Source organism: Lepisma saccharinum, chromosome 14, assembly GCF_977018435.1.
Source record: "Lepisma saccharinum chromosome 14, izLepSacc3.1, whole genome shotgun sequence".
NCBI classification, from domain to species: domain Eukaryota; kingdom Metazoa; phylum Arthropoda; class Insecta; order Zygentoma; family Lepismatidae; genus Lepisma; species Lepisma saccharinum.
The window spans coordinates 30,570,801-30,593,501 of record NC_139242.1 but is presented as its reverse complement, the minus strand read 5'-3'; the positions used below and the strand labels follow the sequence as shown (position 1 = coordinate 30,593,501).

The 22,701-nt window shown below is 37.5% G+C and overlaps 1 protein-coding gene across 4 annotated transcripts in view; it reads left to right on the top strand.

The window, feature by feature from the left end:
* Positions 1-22,701, top strand: part of LOC145998770 (EEF1A lysine methyltransferase 4-like) — a 177,908-nt gene that overhangs the window by 135,090 nt on the left and 20,117 nt on the right. For 2 of the 4 annotated variants that reach the window (XM_083135350.1, XM_083135352.1), the window contains exon 2: positions 18,713-18,889. In XM_083135350.1, the coding sequence (XP_082991476.1) occupies positions 18,733-18,889 (157 nt within the window). In that variant the 5' untranslated portion in view covers positions 18,713-18,732. Of the gene's footprint in view, positions 1-7,686; positions 7,747-11,661; positions 11,734-18,712; positions 18,890-22,701 lie in introns of those variants that run through there. The other 2 variants (XM_083135349.1, XM_083135351.1) reach the window with 2 other exon arrangements.

The window sequence follows — 22,701 nt, the reverse complement described above, 5'->3', positions numbered from 1 at the left end:
GAAAGTTGCGCGGGGGGGGGGGGCGCAGAGCATGTTAGTTACGCTACTGGATACATTTCTGGCGCCTGGAGCCTACTGATCGACCTGAAGGTGTTTTCAGCTTGGCAGCCCATTATTAATTACAACAAATTGTTTTCATTCTAATATTTTTGCATAAAAGAACATGATAAAGTGATAAGTTGAAATAATAACAAGATAATGATGGACAGAGGAAACGGCACATGTTGTGACAACCCTTTTGTCCTCGTAATAGGCTCGTAACAAAGGAATAGAGGCTACATTGGTTATGTAAAATATTTAATCTGGTTCACGTAAATATAAAGAAAGCAGTGGCGATTGGGTTCCAAAACCCTGGGGGGGGGGGCAAGGTGTTAAAACTGGGAGGCAAAGACAGTATATTTCCCTTTGTAGATAAGATTTAACATAGTGCGGGGGCAAAAGTGGGGGGAATTGCCGCCACTGAAAGAAAGATAATAAACATCTCTTCGCACATACACAAAGCTATTGCAAAATTTTCGAAGTATCGCTTTCCTTAACATCATATTCTTTCCTTCATGCTTGCTTGCTTTCACCCTTACTTTGACGACGCCTTCTTATCTTGTGCATCTGAAACTACAAAAGTGGTTCTCCTCACATGCTAACCCTCCCTCCTTCATTGTTTTCGGCTCATCTTTCCAAAACCTCAGCAACGCTCCATAGCCAACGCCATGTTACCGACCTTAGCAACGACCGTAGCAACCGGTTGTTTATTGCCAATATGGCCGCACCCATGCGCGGGACCAGCAGACGACTTGACCAGCGTATTCTGCAGAGAAAGAGAGAGAGAGAGAGAGAGAGAGAGAGAGAGAGAGAGAGAGAGGTGGGGGAGGAGTGTCATACCAGGTTTGATGACACTGGGAAAGACGCGCGGCTTCTTGAGCCCTTTGTACATTGGGAAATATGATCTGTGATTGGGAACTAAAAGGCGGGTGTCCCAACTTTCCCCATCTGGTGAGGTTTTGTCAAAGGGGAGGCAACTGGAAACTGGTTACAACTAAATACCAATGTTGCCACCCACACATACGAACAAGTATTCAGTTTTATGTTAATGTTTATTGCAAATGCTAGATACAAGTTCAGGTTTTTAACTCTGATAAAATAAGGAATCCACATTACGAATGCAACCAAAGGTTATGGTTACAAAAGCTCTTAGTAAACTGTCGATTGATTGTTTTGGTTTATTTTACTTCGCATTTCTGCCGCTTTTGGCTAATCGTGAAGACTAGGATGAGTGATGATATGATGAAATTGATGAAGGGACAACCATGCCCAGGCGGCCGAGATTTGATCCTGAGACGGGATCCCTGATCTCATAGCGCTGTGCTAACCACTCAGCCACGGAGGTCGGCTTAGTAAACTGCTGTTGCAGACTTATATTGTTCTACCACAGTTATACGTCGCAGCTTTATTTTTTCTTAATCATCTCTTAACTTAGAAATCATAGTTCATGCTGTTATAGCATTGTTTTTTAAGCTATTTCTGAGCGTAACTACTACTACAATTGGTCTTATGTCCCTATCTACTCAATCAATACTGTTGCGGTAGAAATTCTCTTTCCCGATTTTATACCAGGTAATCCTAGAATGCAAAAAGCTGACTTAATTAACATTTACATTGTCTGGAGTGACTGGGGAAAAAGTTGAAGAAAAAACCTGCGACATGACATGTCTGATATAGGGACCCGAGTTCGAATCCCAGACTGGGCTTGGGTGCTCTTTGTGAGTGTCCCTTCGTCAATTTCACATCTTTACGATTAGACAAATATGGCAGATACGAAGTAAAATAAATCAAATCAATCAATCTATCTATCTAATACTGGTTGGTTACCTTCCGTGATTGAAAGAAAAGTTTTAATTCAAGGATATTTCGGGGGTTAAGGCATTATAGCCCTTCTCCATTACCATTAATGCGAGTATGCTTTGAATGCGTTGTTAAAAAAGTTTGGGTTTTCTTACATCCTGTAACTTTGGCTATTTTTAAATAAAAGCAATCTAAGGTGTTATGAGTAGAGCTAGGAATTTTAGGTGCAAAAATTTGCCAATAAAGGTGCAAAAAAGGTGCCAATTTTTGTACAAAAAAGGTGCTAAAATAGGTGCTAATTTTCAGATGTAAAATTTATTGTGAGCAGTACATACATATATGATTCAACTTGTCTGGATAAACACACAGAGTATTCTCTGGTTTTAAATCGTTTAGGGCCGGTTGCACCATCGCCACTTAATCTGCCACTTTACAAAGTGCTGGATAACGACAGGCGGGAGATTTAGGCGGCGGTGGGTTGCACCAAGCATTTTTATCCTCGGCCTTGTAAGGTGGAACTTTCTCCTGCTTGCCGTACGACCTGGCAACAGAAACTGGAGAAAGTTGTGTTTTCGATTGTGTTTTGTTTGTTTATTACGTGCTAATATCTGATTGTCAATTCCAAATGCATGCTTTTTCAACTGAAATATGTTTTAAAAAACTAAATATTTATTGCAATAAAATGAAACAGCTGATAGAAGTAGGTAATGCATGTGTCGTACTCTCATATAATATCAAATTTATGTTATATGATACAATATAACCCGTAATCTTTCGAAGTAGTGGGATGCTTACAAAATTTTCAATTTATTTTTCACGTACTCCAATTAACATAATGCAAAAAAGAATATTCCTCGTCTTATTTTTCAGTAAGACATACGGTCACTTTTTTAAAAATATTAAACACTACTAAACAGTGACCAAAATTTTACGAAGTCGTAACAAATGCAAGTTACATTTATTCAATTTTTAGTGCAAGGCTGACATATCTGAGTTTGTGTAAATATACGGAATGAGAAGAGCAATCTTCTATTCTGCTCTTACTAATTTATCATTCGTTTCTGTTAATAATTTATCAATCCGTAACCCCTTCTTTAGCGAATAGCGAGTATTAGTATTATCAACGATGACCATCTTATAGGTTTCTTCTTTATTTATAATGCAGCTTTTGTGAAAGTTGGTTAACGATGCAGATGAAAATTAAATTTTTGTATTCAAAACAAATTCGAATACCACAAAAAAAATCGTTAATCAACGGTTCCATGTACAAGGTACATTTTGGGAATTACTATCATCTTAGCACAAAAGGAAGAATCAAATAGTAATGTAAAGTACCGTAGTACGTATGTTTTATTCTTATTAAGAAAAAAGAAGAAACTCCAGGCTGTATATACTTTCAGATAGGTAGTTTCGTGCAACGTTCTATGCTAGTGCAATGCAAGAACGTATATATTTCTTTACAAAAAACAGTAATATTCACCAGGAAAATATACATTGTACATACGTACAAGCTGTGGTCCTTTTTAGACGAGCGGATAGGGACAGTATTAGCACCTTGGGTAATACATGCTAACAACACCAAACATGGCCTGCCTAACCTATCCACGTATGTATATAATAGCTTAAATAAACAAATTATAATTTGCCAAACCTATTTACATGCTCATTTATGCTATTATATGCCTACGTGGATAGGTTAGGCAGGCCAGGTTTGGTGTTCTTAGCATGTATTTCCCAAGGTGCTAATGCTGCCCCTGGCTGCTCGTCTTTTTAGGCCAGTTATTTTGAAAAATCAAATACAAGATCATGTGTATTGCATATGAATGTTAAAAAAAAACAACTTGAGTGCACGTTTTATGCATCTTCAGGCATGTAGATTCGTGCAAGGTTTATTACAATGGTGCATTTTCTTTGTATCTACGAAACGTAACACCATTCGGAAATTGTTCCTTGTATATACGTATCAACGCCGTAAAGATACTGCTGTACCTGTCTCTATTATTGCCAGTTTTAAAGTTAAAGTACAAAATCTCGCACAATGTAATGAAAAATATGTTACTTCGCATAAAACGTTTCCTCTAAGTAGTAAATACCAAAAAAAAACTTTGGCATTTACGTCTTATGCTCTCCCATGAATATTAGGGTAGGGTTGGTTAGGTTAGGTACAAAACCAGTAGGAAATTGTTCCTTGTACATGCATGTCAACATCGTAAGGATGCTTGTTAACAGTAAACTTTTTTTTGCCAATTTTGGAAGTTAACATACAAAATCACACATATACAATGTATACTTTTCTTAAAACATTGGTATTACGTCTTATGTACTACTAAGTATGTAGTTTCTTGCAAGGTTATTATTGTAAATGTGTGTGTTTATAAAAAACACACCACCATTCGGAAATTGTTCCTTGTACGTACATATGTATGAACTGGACGGTAAGAATAGCTACTGCTAAATATTATACGTGCATTCTTTGCCAGTTGTTATTCGGAAACAACACATTACTTGTTTATTTGCAATGTTACATTCACACCAATTGCGACGGAAGTGACTCTAATAATATTACACATGTTTTAATCTTAAAGATTACAAATTGCGAAAAAGCAACTGATGCATGGTGTACATTTCGTGTATTGCGTTTGGTTGAAAAAAATTGTTACAGCAAACACACATTCATTTATTTGGAACGGCATTTTAATACAATTTTGCAAGCATCAAACGCATTACTTTAACCTGGTTTTATTTTCTGTACCCTCATGCACTCAAATCCTACATACGAAATTACAGTGAAACTGCTAATGCTAATATCAATATACAACATTTTTCGGAACACACACGAAAATGACCATCTAATATTTATTTCTACACATATATTTACAAACGTTGCTTTATTTATTGCCGTTCCTGGGATAATTAACAAATCCGCCTTTTTTTGCTGTTATTTGGTAATGCAAAACATGCAGCAAACTTTCGCAATTTGCAACAGCTGATCGAGACTTTGCCATTTTATCAACTATAAAAGTGTAAACACAGATTATACTAGGTGCTGCATGTATCTGTTGGCTGCACAGTGTACTGCTTTTCCATGTTTACCTGGCACTTAACGCGTTAGGCGGAGCCCCGACCGCCACTTACATTACACGGGACTTTAAGTGCTAGGTAACGTTAGGCGGACATTGAACAACCGCAAAATGGTGTTAAGTGGGGGATAAGACGTTAAGTGGAGATGGTGCAACCGGCCCTTAATATAACTAAGCACAGAAAATTCTCTAATACATTAGAAAGCGACATAAAGGAAAACATGCTTCTTCTTACTTGCTTAGAATTAGTCATCTAGAAAACTGTTAAAATAGATTACATTCAAAATGTCTATGTTCTTCTGAATGAGGCTACATCTACTGTCACTAAGCAGATACTTGTAAGTTGAAAAAGAACGTTCAACGTCAACAGACACAAGTGGTGCGTATTTTGTTTTCAACCGGTAATCTACATCCTTGTTGGTTGCGACTTCTTGAAAATCAGGGGTTTTGGCTAAACTTTGTTCTAACTTCTCTTTCCCGACCCCTTGCAGCTCTCGTTGCACATCCATCAAAACAGCCCACTGTGCTTCCTTTTCAGGACACTGCTCCTCCAGTTTTGTGATTGCAGTAGTAAGGAAAGAGAAGCCATGTACAATATAGAGTTCATCTTGCAATTCCTGTTTAAGTGCAAGTTTTTTGGCTTTTTCTACAGCTGAGGAATCACTAGGCAAAGCATCTAAAAATTTTGATATTGTATGGAAATGATTGCAAATAAACACTGCAGCTTTTAACCATGTACCCCATCTAGTGAGGATGGGAGAGGGTGGTAGTGGAAGTTTCGTAATTTGCACGTACTTCTGTATTCTAGAAGGAGCCTTTTTCAGTATTTTCTTAATGCTAGAAACAAATTCGTTCACATATGTATATTCATCTTTAAGAGCTTCACAAACTCGATGCAAAGCATGAACAATGCAGGTCACATGTTTTAAGTTAGGATACATATTCTTCAGATTAGAAAATGTAGCTAACATGTAAGATGCTTGGTCTGTAAGAACTAACCACACACTATCATATTTTACGCCCTCCGGCCACAATACAAAACATGCATCATTGAAACTTTGCATTACACTTGCATTATCTGTTTTGTCGAGAAAATAAGTTTTTAAAAGCATGGGTTTCACTTGATGTCCATTGAGAGGTGCTACTAAAATGTTCAAAACTTACCTCTTTTGCCTATCTCTGGTTTCATCTAGTATGAAATAGACTGGATGGTCAGCTACTACTTGCCTGATCTGCAAGATTTGAGCTTCATAAAGAGGTTGAAGCTAAGATTTCCTTAAGGTGCTCTCATCTGGAACTGACTTCCCAGTATATTTTTGCAAATATGATTTCATGACAGGATTGTTAAGTTTCGCTATAAATGTCCTTGCTGTCTCACTGTAAAATTCATTTGTATTTCTGGAACTCGAAGATGCAAGTGCCTCACCAATGAATTGCTGTCGCTTCCAACCTTTACCATCTCGTGGTTCTTTATTCCTAATGTGCTTCCCACTTTGTAGATGCTGCACAACCCGAGTGCGTTGGTGTTTGTCATCAACAGCAATAGAAATATCACACCTCAGAACAGATCCATCACTCTGAATGCCATCACCGCTAAACTGTTTAACAATGTCCTGCAGTTTCCCAACATTTACTTTATGTTTTGGCATGGTGAACAAGCAAATCCGATGCATCGATCAGTCGATCACAGACTGCAGTTACCTTGCTCACGACGGGAGAAGGAAACTAAACCAAAACAGCTTTCCTACAACAATTCGTAAACAATACAGCATAGGACAAAAAGAGCACAACTTATAGCAATTGTAACGCGTCATTGTTGGCACTGTTTAAAGTCCGCGTGCTTACTACATTAACGTCCAAGAACTGAAGAAAGCAGATTCATTGTTGTGCGGTAAACAAGAATTGCGTGCCAAGAAGCCGTGCCTCGAATGTGGGTGGCGTTAAACAGCGTGCGAGTTGTATTAAAAAAAATGATAAAGATGCAAAATGGGCGAAAAGGTGCAAAAGGTTCTGAGATTGTGAAAAGGTGGAAAAGGTTCTGAGATTGTGAAAAAGGTGCAACCGAAACACCATGAGTAGAGTTCAATACATGCTTATTTTGGGGATGAGTCATTTCTTTACCCATTTTCACACAAAAAAATTTAAGGTGCAGCACCTAAAATTCCTAGCTCTGGTTATGAGGTAGAGCATTTAAAAAATATATCCTCGAATTCGTAGTGGCTGAAGCTCTAGATTTAGTTAACACAAAAATCACGATATGTTTCCATAAACTTTTAAACGCCAAGTACATAAATCCACACACAGTCACAACAATTTATTTTACAACATCTGTGAGAGATGAACAGAAAATTGAGGTCGGATTTTCTTAAGTAATGTCACTGCTTTTTGCAATGTGTAGGGCCAGTGCCGGCGATTAGGGGAGGCAATCCTTGCTCCCCTCAGTTTTGGCACCCGATCATCTCCACTGGTTTGGGGAAACTGTACCTTTACCTTAGGTGAATTAAGGGGGTGGCGTTATCGTACCCTTGAAGTGCAAATTTATAATAAAATTTGTATTAACATAACAGTAATAAATTTATCTTTTGACTTCTAAAAATTAATAACTAACGTTCAATAATGATAGTGGAAAGCTTTCCCCACTCTACCCCCCCCAGAACGTTGATAATCCGCTATTATTAGTTCTTCTGATTTTTTAAGCAGATCTCCTGATTTTTCAGGGGACGATCTCCCGATTTTTAAAAATCTGACCTGGCAACGCTGATATGAGGTAAACACGACACATCTGATCTGGACAATTTGTAGACGTGTTGTATCTATTACACATTAGGTAAATAGTATGCATGTTGTGTTAAAAAAAAAATAATGCGAACGTAATTTTAAGCTCCTAGGTTTAGAGTTGACATGCATTCTGTATTATTCGATTTTTTTATGGCCTCTAAAAATTGTATTTGAGTGTTATAATGTGTATTAGAATATATGAAATATATTACTGTTGTATTGTTAGTGTATAATTACTTTTTCCTGTATGACCAACGGAAAAATATGGCAACCCTACATCAGCACACTGTAATCACGAACAAAGTTGTAACTTATTTGCATATGTGTACATGTATGTATTGGTTTATTTTACGTCAGTTTGTTTCCCCTTTTGGTCCAAGTTCCGATTGTTTAATACCAAACTCTTCATGGCACACACGCATTTCTTACATAGTTCGATTTCTAGGCCCAAGTTCCGAACTTTAAATGGGTCGGGTACCCCTTTAAATTCCAAACTAATCAATCTACAGACACCCCTTTTTTTTTTTTACATGGTTCCTTTATTTTTTGAGAGCAACAATTCATTTACTGTCGTCATGAATACGGAATGCTGCTGCCATCTGCTGCTTCTGCTTGGGTTGCGAAGGGATATTATGTCCATAAATTTTTAGCAGTGAAAGACAGTCTATAAATATCTGTAATATCTGGTCCTGGATTGGGTGATATTTTTGCTGTCATAATTTGTACAATGTGCTAAGGCCAGTGCAAGGTTATTAGAAGTATAGAGGTTGAGTCAATCAATCCCTTGTTTACCTTCTGATGAGGACAGGATGCCAAGAGGTGAATTTATCAGTATCAGTCGTTATATCGGAGACACTTTAATATCGGATATTTTGTGTTTCGTATGGTTCGTACTTACCAATTGTGATTAAATGTTAAGTATCCCCGAAACGCCTGAAATTCCTTTATTTTCTTCTTTTTCACATTGGTACTTACGTATTCTGCATTCCTAAGGATTCTTGAAGGTGCCATTTCGTTTTTTCACGGAAATAATCTATATTTTCGACGTATGAAGTACGTTTTGTTCGTTTCTTTTTCCCTTCAGTAACATGCTAAATGGCGGTCACAGTTTCACTACCGTAGTCGGCATGCAGTGTTTCCACCCCACTCCACCAAAAAATACCTATGTAGTCTCACAAACCATTTCCGGTAAGGTTAGGTTAGGTAGGGTCACATATAGGTTACACTAGTTAAAAATTGGTTTCGAAGAAAATATGCGTAGCCCCACACACCATTCTCGCATAGCCCCACGAACCATTGACACATAGCCCACGAACAATTTTCGGAAACGTGCCTTCTTCAGTTACAAAAACACATGTTTGGAAACACTGACTGGGATTACATCATCGCACACAGGCTACATCCACCTGGATGTATATGGATGCAAGAGCTTTCGTGCACCGGTCACACATTTATATCGAAAAATTGATGATTTACCGGCAAAATTGAATGAACGATGCGAGAAAACACTTCCCCGAACTTCCACAATTCTGAAGAAACTGCATTAGGTAAGAAATTTCTCCTCTAAATTTGAAGAAATGCATTTCGGGGATACTTAACTTTTACTCAATTGTGTATTGCGGAACATATATGAAGGTGCCATTAAGCTTTTCACACGATTAGAAACATTTTTTACACTAAAATAAGCCATTTCTCGAAGTGTTACGGAACGCATGTCATGGTGCGAGCCCCACAAACCATTCACGGATAGCCCAAAAAACCATTCACGCATAGCACCAAAAACCATTTGGGATCGTATAACCATCCATGAATAGCCCCACGGACCATTCACAGAAGGTTAGGTTCAGTTAGGTTAGGCAAACATAGTTAAAAAAACGGCGTGGTTACGTTTTCGCTTAAATTGAAGCAACAGGAATTGATTTCTGGCTGAAATAGATTGAAAGATGAAAGAAAATACCTCCAAGAACTTTGACAGTGTTACAGTAACTGATTTCCGTAAGTAGTTTCTCCTATACATTTGAAGAAAAGTCTCTCTCCGATATAACGAACTGTTACCAATTTATCTATGGAACGAATTTCAAATACATGTACTAGTGTTGCAGAATGCAGATAGGATATCATGTCAGAAACTGAACACATGAAATCGAGTACACGAATGGGCATTTCCTGATGTAAGATGTTTTCTTCTTTATAAACAATAAACAAGTGCCTTCGAGATACTACAGGCCTGAATCTGTGATGCTAAAGAGGCTGGTGAAGCCAAAAGACTGATCCTATGTTTTGGTTAAATACATCTATTTTGAGCAAGTAGTTCGAAAAACAGGTCGTGCAAATTTATTTATTTCAGAGTAAGAATAATAATTATAATCGCAATATAAAAATGATGGTACTATTATCGTATGGGTGAAACACCTACGAATCATATATTTTGGACTTCTTTACATTGCTAACGCGTTGCGGAACATTTCTTAAGGCGAAATAATGCATTTCTAACTAAGATAATGTTTATTTTCTCTATTTACGAGTACTTACTCTTACTTGTTGTTTCGAATCTGTAACACATTATGGCCGTGATAGCATACTGGTTTAGGGGGCGTTCTGAGAGTGTTTTGTCGATTTATGCAGTGGTGCAACCTCGTTCACCGGAAAATATCTACTTTCGTGCCCCTATTTGAAATTATGCTAATACGTCGCATTTACGTGTAGAACTTGTAAAATAACCTTGCGATTTACCACGTTCATTGTCCATACACAGCAATTCGGAACCATCTTTCTTTCGCAATTCGTTAATGGTCTTCCTTTACGCACAACTCTCTTGCAACCTTGAATATTGACGTCAGACGAGGAATGCCTACGTGGTTAGGTTAGGCCTGTTAGGTTAGGTTTCATTAGCATAGATACATAGAAAAATTATTATTTTCGCTAAGAGACGCGTTAGCTTGTATTGCCTAACATGAAAAAAATCTTTCCTGTTACGTCAGAACACAATGTTGCTACAGTGTTCTGCGATAAGTGACACCCATTCGGGTCGGAACCATCTTTCTTTCGTAATTCGTTAATTCTCTTCCTTGCAACCTTGAATATTGACGTCAGACGAGGAATGCCTACGTGGTTAGGTTAGGCCTGTTAGGTTAGGTTCCATTAGCATAAATACAAAGAAAAATTGTAAAAACAGCTCTCTCCTGTGACGTCGGAACACAATGTTGTGCGATAAGTGACACCCATTCGGGGAAAATGACTTGTTCCGAACTCGACAGGTGGTTCTAGTGAAAACACGGCGAGGCTGAAACACTGGCTTCGGGGTTGCATCGTCTTAACACACGGAACATTGCACTCTCAATGGCGTGAGCAGAAACAGCGTGTCGGACAGAGATTTTTGCAGAAAACAGCACGCATTCACATTAAAATGGATCAAATCTACATTCAGGAACTTCCAAAACACTCTAGAAAATGATTTCCTTAAGTACTTTCTCCTGTAAATTTGAAGGAATCCGTTTTACCCATACGATAGTGTTACCAAAATGATTATGTCATGATCATTATAAGTAAATGTGTGTGCATTATATGTAATACAAATCTCAGTTGCATGTTAATACAAAAATATTCGAGTTCAACCAGTGCGAAGTACGAACCTAGCTTACATAGATGTCAACCATATTACTATTAATATTCCTTTATTTAACACAAATTTGTGCATACGTTGTTGGAAATTGTGTAGTTTGATGTTTATAGGTCACATATTTACTTTCTAACCATAATGAAGGATATTCAGTTCCTTCTTCAATAACATAGCCATATACGCTGGTGGCGTGAACATCATGTCCTGCACTGTCGCCATAGCAACGGCAGACTGGAGTTTACACAACAAATTCCCCACTTTCACTCCATATGGCTGCCATTGGTAGTGGGTTGCGGGGGGGATATTTCATCACCAGTAACAGCAGTTAAGAAACAAAAGGGTAAAGATGAGATTCAGAAGATTACGTAGATAAAATACAGGTGACAAGTTAAAGAAGAAATGAAGAGACAAAAGCAGGTATTTTCAAAAAAAAGTGACTGGCAAACAATTGGCCGGAACTTATGAGTTCTTTGGTTTAGCTACCATAGGCTTACTGGCATATATAGGAACGTGAAGTCACATGGTTCTTTGCCTGTGGTCAGATATGTCTTATTGCTTCGCGTATGATTGCAAATATTAGGCATGTTTCCTGCCTTTGCACTAGGCTACTGGGCATTCAAAAAACAACAATGCATTTCCTCGCTCAGAAGAATGTATGTATGTATGCATGCAAGTATGTATATGTGTGTGTGTGTGTAGTTTTCGCACCGCTTGAAGTGGTTTCAGACAACAGCCGGAACAACAACTACTGCTATAGCTTGACAAGTTAAGTCCCGATATGCCCAGATCGCTGCAGAGCACTTCCTATTACGTCATCCTTCCCACAACTCTTCTACGTACTGGTCTGGCCTTGAGAAAAAAGCGAATACAAATTTCGTTGAAAATCCTCAGACCATTCCGCTCCCTCCAGGTTGCAACACTGCGAACCAACGTCGCTGCGGAGAATGGAGTGGGGAAATGTGGTGTGAGCTATTTCCAGTGTCTTGTTTTTAAACTTGTTAAGTTATACTACTAATAATAAATTCTAACCGGATATATTTACTTCCATATATAGATTATCAAGAATTGACATAACATAATGTAATTGTTTCTAAGTGGTTTTATTTATCACAGTACAGAACTGACTATGGTAAACTGACAGCAATAGGAAATAATTCTTCTGGGAAATTCACCCTTCTTCCACGGTATGCATATCGCTTTAGGCATTTGAGGACTATCCAACGAAAGATTAAACATGTCATAAACCTGCTACCTTGAAATGCCTGGCACCAGGAATCTACAGATTGCCCACTGACATTTAATACAAGAACTGTTTCTTTTCCTCCATCTATTGTTTACAATAGGAATTAACGTAACAAAGGATTGACTTTTGTACAGTGTATTAAATAAATAAAATAGATGTTCAATGTCTAATTTTTTAAAATTTTGTAACTGTGTAAGCATTTATTCCTTGAATTAAATGGTAGAATGTGATAACATAACCTCCCCTTCCTGGCGGCCATAATTCACGCTAATTTCATTTTCTTTCGAGTCCAGCAATTTCCCTGTACTTAATCTTCATCTATTGGAATAAACATGAAGCAGAGAATACTAAATGAAAGTTATCAGTACTGCTGATATTTTTGTTTTGGGGATTTGTTTTTTTCTGTAATCTCATGAAAAATAACGTACAGTAGTTACATGAACGTGTCCACTTGTTGGTCAATTTTGATCAACCTGAAGATGTTTTTAGTTTGGCAGACCATTATTAATTACAACAAATTGTTTTCATTCAATTCTTTTGCATAAAGAACCTGATAAGTTGGAATAAGAACGACATAATAATTACTAATAGAAGAAACCTCACATATTGTGTTCAACCCTTTTGTCCTCCTGATAACTTCGTAACAAAGGAATAGAGGCCACATTGGTTAAATAATATTAAATCTGATTCACGTTAACATCTCTTTGCTCACACACAAAATTATTATGAAGAAAACTGCTGTAGACATTTTGAAAAAGTGCTAGTCGCAACATGTGCAACATCATCTGGAAAGCACTTTCCTTAATACCACATTATTTTTCTTTCATGCTTCGTTGCACCCTTCCTTCGATGACACCTTCTTATCTTACGTATCTAAAACTCTGAGAGTGGGTTTCCTTATGTTCTAACTCTTCCTTCTTCATTGTTTTCGGCTCATATTTCCAAACTGCACGAACGCACAATAGCGTTTCGCCATGTGCCCCCCTTAGCAACCACCGTAGCAACCGATTGTATAAACCCAACATGGTCCACCCATGCACGGGACTAGCAGACGTATTATGTTCCAGTTGTAGAGCATAATGGTAAGTGTTTCTTCAAATTATTATAATGTCCAACAATGAAGTTTTACTTACGACTTCATTAAATTTTAATAAACAATGGATATTATATTATCCCTTTGTAGAATATCTCTATCAAAAACAGCTAAATCTTTATTATTGCGATGTAGTTAATGAATTATATAAAAAATGTGTGCCTGTACCTCAAAGTAGCATTTAAGGTGTATGGAAATTTAAGAAAGATAATCTGTAGACAAGGTATTAAAGTGAAAATTTACAATTTAAAGAATAATGATTCATACCTTTGCACAATCGGTCATTGCATTTCGTGTAACCTATTTGTTTTATTTTCATTAATGATCTGAAAGGAAGAATAATAAAGCGAGATATTTTTAACCTAACCTGTTCAAAATGTAACAAGTACAAGAGGAAAATTTATATATATTAAATAATATTTAAAGTTGTTTCTACTCGATGAATTAATAATTCGTCATCACCTTGTAATCAAGGGGTCCCGGGTTTGATACCCGGTGGAGGCACAAGTGGTTCGGATCCCACTTTAAACTGTAGGTCCAGTCCCGATTAGCCTTACTGTTCATAAAGTGGACTTAAAACAATAAATCAATCGATGAATTAATAGACGGTGGAGGCGCATAGTGGTTTGGATCAGTGGCGGCAACTATGATGGGTAGTGCCAAAGTGATCAAGAAATCGGAAAAAGAAAAAAAACTCCACAATGCCAAGCCCCACCCCCTCCTTCAGGTAGCGCCACTGGCCAAGATGTTTATCCTCATTTGGTAACGTGGAAAACAGTGTGTGTTTAATAACACACTAATCCAATTCATCTTCACTCACTAACCTATCTTTATACACTACATGACACTTCCCTAAAAACACATCAATTACAAGAGGAAGGGAAAAGCAAATCCTCTCACCTTCTCCTCCCCCATGCACACGTATTCCAATTGGAAGTCAAAAAGATGCATCTATCTATTATCAAAATGTTCATTTAACTTTGGAAAAATACTACGTTCGTTTCTCCAAAATTAGGCAGAAAAGTAGATAGTACACCGACGGGTACTTATTATACATAACATGAAATAAAAACCCAGTACACCGATGGGTACTTATTATACATAACATGAAATAAAAACCCAGTACACCGACAGGTACTTATTATACATAACATGAAATAAAAACCCAATGTTAAAGTTGAGCAATAAGATTTTTTGTTTCAATATTTTATAATATGAACACAACAAATGTAATATTCTACATTTAATTTTGTGAAGTTTAGTAAATCACTGTCGCAGACTAATTGCAAAAGCCTGTTACTTGTCCATAGTCTTGTAACTTACAGTTGCCGCCCAACTATTTGATAACTCTAGTGAAGGGGTTCCCAAACTTTTTCGTTTCACGGTGCCCTTAGTGTTTCAAGACATTTCCACGGTGCCCAAGTCAGAATGTAAACCTATCTAACACTTGCAACGCTCAGTTAGTGTGGTTGGTTGCTTGCCTGAAGTTATAAAATAAACGCATATTTCAAATTCATAAACATTTTGTGTGTTAAAAGTACTAAATAAGCACATATTTGGAACATATCATTTCACTGAAAATATTGAAACATTTCGTGGTACCCCTGTGAGCAGCCACGGTGCACACTTTGGGGACCACTGCTCCAGTCACTTACACATTAGCTTTTCCACAGCCTACAGTACACATCCTAATCTAGACATTGTTCTTGTTCTGGTTTATAATATCTGTTTATTGTAACACTGTCATTCCATCGCTTCACGTATCTTCACATTGAAGTGATACATTCATTTTGCCACTACACGTCATTGCACACAAAAAACTTGAAGCATTGCCATAGATACGGACCCAGGCTCGGCCAGTGTAAGCAGGGCCACCGGGTTGTGTGCCATGTGCGTGAATCATTAATCACTATCATTTCTTGTGCAAGTGCCATCACATTCTGATAAGAGGGAAGGACAGAAAAGAGAGCTAAATTAGGGAAAAATCTTCCTTTATAATCAGCATTTTAAGTAGCCTAAGGATTTATTGTCTTCTTCTGCATGTATATAAAAATCATGGTAAATTTCTCGTATCGGACAAACGGCTGAAATTTGAATATTCGTACTTACGTATTCTGCATTGAGAAACATTGCTGAAGGTGGCATTTCGCTTATTTCATGGAAATAAGCTCTATTTGCGACATATCTAGTAAGTTTTCTTAGTTTATTTTTGCCTTCGGTAACATGCAAAATGGCGGTCACAGTTTCCCTACCGTACTCTGCATGCAGTGTTTCCAACCCACTACAACCAAAAATACCTACATAGCCCCACAAACCATTGGCGCATAGCCCCACAAACCATTCATACATAGTCTCACGAACCATTTCCGGTAAGGTTAGGTTAGGTAGGGTCACGTATAGGTTACAATAGTTAAAAATTGGTTTCGAAAAAAATACGAGGGCCACTATTTATATTTTGAGCCTTGGCAACACTGATTGAAGTTAGGTGCGATTTGGCATTTGCACGGAATCGTCTGGCATTATTGTACATAACGTACTTCAAATGTTTTGTCAATAGCTTGATTTGTGTTGTTTATGTTGCCTTGGAGATTGCGCGACAACAATAAAATGGAATTAACTCCTGAACATTTTCGTGCGATGATTTTTTATGATTTTCGACGTGGATTATCAAGACAAGAGTGCATCGATCAACTTACTTCCACATTTGGCGATGAAGCCCCATCCTTTGCCACTGTGAAACGCTGGTACAACGAATTTAATCATGGCCGCCATTCGCTCACCGATGAGATTTGCGAAGGTCGTCCAAAATCAGTTGTTGTTCAAGAAAACATTGATGCTGTGCAAAACCTAATACTGCAAGATCGTCATGTGACATACTGTGAGATTGAGGCAACCATAGGCATTAGTTCCACCAGCATATATAAAATATTACATGATCATTTAGCTGTGAGAATGTTATGTTCTCGTTGGATCCCACACAATTTGACAAAAACTCAAAAAGACGCTCGCGTCAATTGGTGCAAACAAATGCTCAATAAATACAATAGTGGTGCTTCAAAAGACGTATATAAGATTGTAACAGGTGACGAATCATGGATATATGCATATGAGCCGGAACGTAAACAGCAGTCGACTGTATGGGTGTTTCAAGATGAACCCAATCCAACAAAAGTTGTTCGCGCTCGAAGCACATCGAAACAAATGGTCGCCTGTTTTTTCGGGAAAACTGGTCATGTGGCAACTATGCCTTTAGAGGAACGTAGAACGGTCAACTCTGAATGGTACACAACAATTTGTTTGCCAGAGGTCTTCGGTCAAATACGTAAAACAAACAAACGCTGTCGGATCATTCTTCATCAAGACAATGCCAGCTGTCACACATCTCGTCTAACAACCAACTTTATGAACAGTCAAAAAATCGAATTGATGGGTCATCCGCCGTACAGTCCTGATTTGGCACCCAATGACTTCTTCTTGTTCCCGAATGTCAAGAATAAATTGCGTGGACAACGATTTTCGTCGGCGGAAGATGCCGTTGATGCGTTCAAAAACCATATTATGGAGGTGTCTCAAGAAGATTGGAAAAACTGCTTTGACAAATGGTTCGAACGAATGCAAAAGTGTATTGACCATAAAGGAGAATACTTCGAAAAACAATAAAGCAGTTTTCAATGCCAAATTCCTGTTTTTTCATTGTAGGCTCAAAATATAAATAGTGACCCTCGTATGTGTAGCCCCACGAACCATTGACACATAGCCCCACAAACCATTTGCGGAAACGTACCTTCTTCAGTTACAAAAACATGTGTTTGGAAACACTGACCGGGATTACGTCATCACACACAGGCTACATCCACCTGGAAGTAAATTGATGCAAGAGCTTTTGTGCATCGGTCACACATTTATATCGAAAAATAGATGATTAATCGGCAAAATTCAATGAACGATGCGAGAAAACACTTCCCCGAACTTCCACAAGTATAAAGAAACTGCATTCGGTAAGTAATTTCTCCTGTAAATTTGAAGAAATCCGTTTGTACGAGAAATTTACCAAAATCATTTTTCATGATTCTTTTTTTTTTTTTTTTTTTTTAGTTTTAAGAAGCACGCTTAAAATTGTGGTTTTTGGCACCATACATATAGGTATTTTTTTCTAGGCTTTTTCTGGTAAACGGCCCTGTAAAATATTTGAACAGTTTGATTAAAGCAAATAATAACTTATATGTAAATATACTTTTTTCTGTTTCTGATACTGGGTATATGAACCTACTATGGAAATGTTTGTTGGGTGTGTTAAGATACTATAATAAATTTGGTAACTTTTCTTCCAGTAAAAATATAACATTCTGGATGTAACTTAAAATATTTTTTATAGTCTTTGTAGCTGAATTTTGGTGATTTTTTAATGATAGTTTGCATAATATCAGCTGCCATGTTTATTTACAGTTTAATGATAATGACACTATTTACGGTTTAACATGATTAGTATTTTGTATATTTTTCTACCCAAAATAGTTTCTATTTTTGCTTATAAAAATTATTGAATCAAGTTAAATTTAAGTGTGTTATAGTTTACATATTACATTTCCTTTCGTATGAGCTTCACCCCATGAGTACATATATAATGTTTCCTTTCGTAGAGCCGAATAAAATTAACACAGCAAATGATTAATGTACTTTCACCAAAATGATTCTGATATCTACAAATTCCTTATGTACATTATTCTATAATTATTTATTTCAAGTGATTTAAATTGGTGATTAAAAAGAAAAGAAACCAATTTAGTTCTTGATTTAAATTAAACCACCTTGGTAAGTAGTAACAAAGCAAATCTTTCAAAATTTGAAAACTGACAATGAAGAATATAAGAAAAGTGAATGTAATCACATAGTAAATAATCAGGAAGGTTAATAAAAACAATTGGTTTAGAACATTATAAAAATAGACACTTTAAGATCTTTCCTGATCATGATTGTAAGGAACATATTCAATCCTTCAACGCTCATAGTTAAGTCAGTGTTCAACACATTACATTTTATTTTTAACTTTCTTATTCCAGCAAACCAACTTGCCTTACTTATGGAACCTCCAGCTAAGAACAAGAGTTACAAAGATGTTGATTACTGGAACGAAAGGTACAAAAAGGAAGATAGTTATGAATGGTTCCGAAGTTACACTGAATTTCAGCATCTCATTAAAAAAATTGTTAATCCTGAAGACAGGGTCTTGATGCTAGGTAAGTTAAATTGCTAATCAAGATTGAATGTATAATGTGGTAAAATGTAAAATCTGGGAATGTAAAATGTATATTGTTTCATTTAGTTTTCATTTATGGTCAGAAAATAATACATAAAATTAACAGGTTGATGCAAAAATAATTGCTGAATTGTTTCGCTTTGTGTTTCGCAAATTTTTTTCTAATGCATGTTATTGATTATATTGCATGTTACATATAATTTTAAAGCTTATTTATTGCGTAATCTACCTGCCTTAAAATAATTTTCCCAAAGATTGATTTACCTCGATTCTAGGCTATTTACAATGACGCTGTCAAAGCAAGAAATGCGCATCATCGACTTCATGAGAAACTTGGTCGAAGTGCCGTGGAAGCAACTCAAAATGTCACCAATGTGTGGGTTGAGGAGGGAAGTGTTTTTCATCATACAATGCGCATGTGGTTTGAAAAATTCGGCATTGGTCATATGAGTCTCGAAGATGAGGAGGGTAGTAGGCATCTATCGGATGTTAACAACAAACAAATGAAGGCGATAACTGAAGCTGGCCCGCTCAAAACAACACTAGATGTTGCGGAAAAACACAGCGTTAATCAGTCAACCATTTTCACTATTTGAAGCAAACTGAAAAAGTGAAAAAAACTACAAATGCCACGAGGTTCTGGGGCACGAATTCAATGAGAATAAAAAAAATCACCGTGTTAAAGTGTGCTCTCTGCTCCCTTTGCTCAACAATAACTACCACTTTCTCGAATGCATTGTGACGACGTTCAGCACAATGGTTGGACCAAGAGGAAACTCCTAAACACTTTCCCAAGCCGAAATTGCATCACTTCTCGCCAACCGACTACCACATCTTCAAGCATTTCTACAGTTTCCTATGAGAGAAATCTACCAGGATGCTGCCGAAAATGCCTTCCAAGAGTTTGTCAACTCCAGAAGGCCAGAATTTTATATTACCAGAAAGAATAGACTTGTTTCTCATTGGCAAAAATGTGTTAGTTGTAATGGTCTTTATTTTGATTAATGACTAAGTTTGAACCAAGTTGCCTTTCAAAATCTGCCATTATTTTTGCATCAACCCTAATATTTGTCTTCATTACTTTGAGAATCCCAAAGTGACACATGTTGATTGTGTGTCAACTCCTCCTAATATTGGCTACTGTGTGTCTCATGATTCAGTCTCCTGCTGACTCAGGTTGTGTTGTTTCTGATTGATGCATTCCTATGTGCTGGGTTACCTTTTTGCCTTTGCATCAAGTTTTATGAACAAGCATAATGTGTTGTTTTTTAACGGAAGATGTGTGTGATGTGTTGACAAATTTTATGCAGCATGTTTGTTAAATGCTTACAATCTTGTAGATATCGTCTTCAGATTATGCATTTTAAGTGAAGAAGGACCGAGTTTTTAATGGTAGAACCAGTACATGATCCTTTTCTTTATTAAATGTACGTGGGTCGTTCAATATATAAGTTTCCGTATGCTGTAAAACATTTTATTTTTAAGATACATTAGAAAACTATACATACATGTGTAGGAGGGTCCTTCCTCACTTCTCCACATAATCCCCATAGAGATTCAGGCATTTGTCCCACCGTTGCAACTATTTGTTCATACCCTTTGCAAGAAAATCAGGGCTCTGGCTATTGAGCACTATTCTCACATTCTGCTTCACTTCTTCATCTGTTTCGAAACGGTAACCTTGCAATTCAGACTTTAACACTGCAAAAAGATGGAAATCACTCGGTGCTAAATCGGGACTGTATGGAGGGTGGGGCAGCCGTTCCCACCCCAATTCTTCAATTTTGTGTTGTGTTTGCACTGCTGACTGGGGGCGAGCGTTATCGTCAAGAAGAATGACACCAGCTGACAGAAGACCTGGTCGCTTATGTCGAATTGCGTTTTTCAGTTTATCCAATGTTTGACAATAACGGTCAGCATTAATTGTTCTTCCTCGTTCCAAAAAGTCCAAAAGCAGAACGCCCTTAGCATCCATGCTTCTGAACTCCTTATGACGTGAGGCTGCGTTTTCCGAACAAGCATTTACTTTTTGCCCTTGAGCGCATGTGCCTTCACGTCTGATAACGAATCTATTGTTGTTCCTTGTAGACGAAGGATGCCGCTTGTCAACCATGTGCTTCCTTTTAATGGCATTGCTTTATACAATATTTTATAGCACAGGGAAACGTATATATTGAACGTCCCTAGTAGGTATATGTTCATTAATATTATTTTTCCTGTGTTGGTGAAGGTAATATTTGTTATGCAGTTTCTAATGTAACCGGCTATAGAGCTGTCCTACGTGTCTCCAAAGGCCAGTCATTCAGAAGATGGGTAGTTTAAAAACTTGTCCTTTCAAAACCCGGAGGGGTGAAAAGAAGTCATTTACTGGCTGTTTTCGAAACGCCTATATAAGGGATTCTATTGAGTAGCAGGGGTTGGCATTTTTTCGTTGCTTGGGCAAGAGGAGAGACCTTGGAAGTTCTCTCAATGCCGGTAGTGGCTGTGGCAAGTCTGGGGGCTAGCGGTTAGTCAACCATTCTGATGGTCTAGGCCAGGGGTTTCCAACTGGCGGCCCGCGGGCCGCATGCGGCCCCCGTTGTCTTTTTCTGCGGCCCGCGAAGCCAGTTTGTAAAATACATTAATTTTATTTATTTTTATTAAAATACGTTCTTTTTTTACTGAAGAAACGGATGCTCTGTGAAGAAAGACAATATCACAGGTAGAATTGATTTTGCAGTCAATAATGATAATCAGAAGAATCTAAAGTGACGTAACTTTCTCTTCACACCATGCATTCCATCCCTTCGCTATGAACTCGGCCGCTTCCTTGAAGGCTTCACTCTTTGTGTTCAGAAACAAACTACAGAGTGGCGCTATAGAGATCTGTTTTACTACGCACGAAGTACGAAGAGATTTCCAGTGTTCCAACTCGGATTGTACTGTGCCTGATTGTTAAAGTTAGTAGTGGGGTTTACGGTACGGACAGCGCAACTTTTAAGTGTAGAAAAGGCGAGGCTATTTGATTGAACAATCAGATTTGCTTACACTTAAAACAAAGCCAAGAGAGGCCTATACCCCAATTCTTCAGGTGTGATATGCTCTGATTTTTAAGAAATTCTGAATTTCTAGTGTAGAAAAGGCGAGGGCTCAACAGATAGATTTACCCATACTTAAGACAATGCCAAGAGGGGCCTATACCCCAATTCTTCCAGTGTGATATGCTCTTAATTTTAAGAATTTTGAATTCTAGTGTAGAAAGGGTGAAAGCCTCTCAGACAGATTTGCTTATACTTAAAATTATGCCAAGTTCCCATATGATCTTATTGCTTATAGTGTGTTTTTCTGTCAAAATCCCAGGAATTGAATTTTAGTGTAGCTCAGATTGATTCTGCCATGTATATTAATATAAAGCTTATAGTTACTGGGTTCTGAGGCCCAGTGGAGTGTGGTGCATAGCCCCATGGTTTTTATTGTCTTGCAATCAGGAGGCCTCTGGGTTTGAGTCCTGATAAAATGTGAAGCCTCTCCTGATGGCAAAATGTTAATATTGTTGCTTTGTAAGCAAAAGGCTCGGGTTTGAGTCCTGATAAAATGTAAAGCCTCTCCTGATGGCAAAATGTTAATATTGTTGTCTTGTAAACAAGGGGCTCCGGGTTCGAGTCCTCATATAATATTTAAGATTGAAAACATGTGGCAAAATAATATGTCCACAAGTGGGATTTTGAGAATAGTTGATATACAACTCCCAGATCTGAAAACCTGGTAAAAAGTGTTTTACAATAATATATTGTACAAAAAACTGAATTTTCT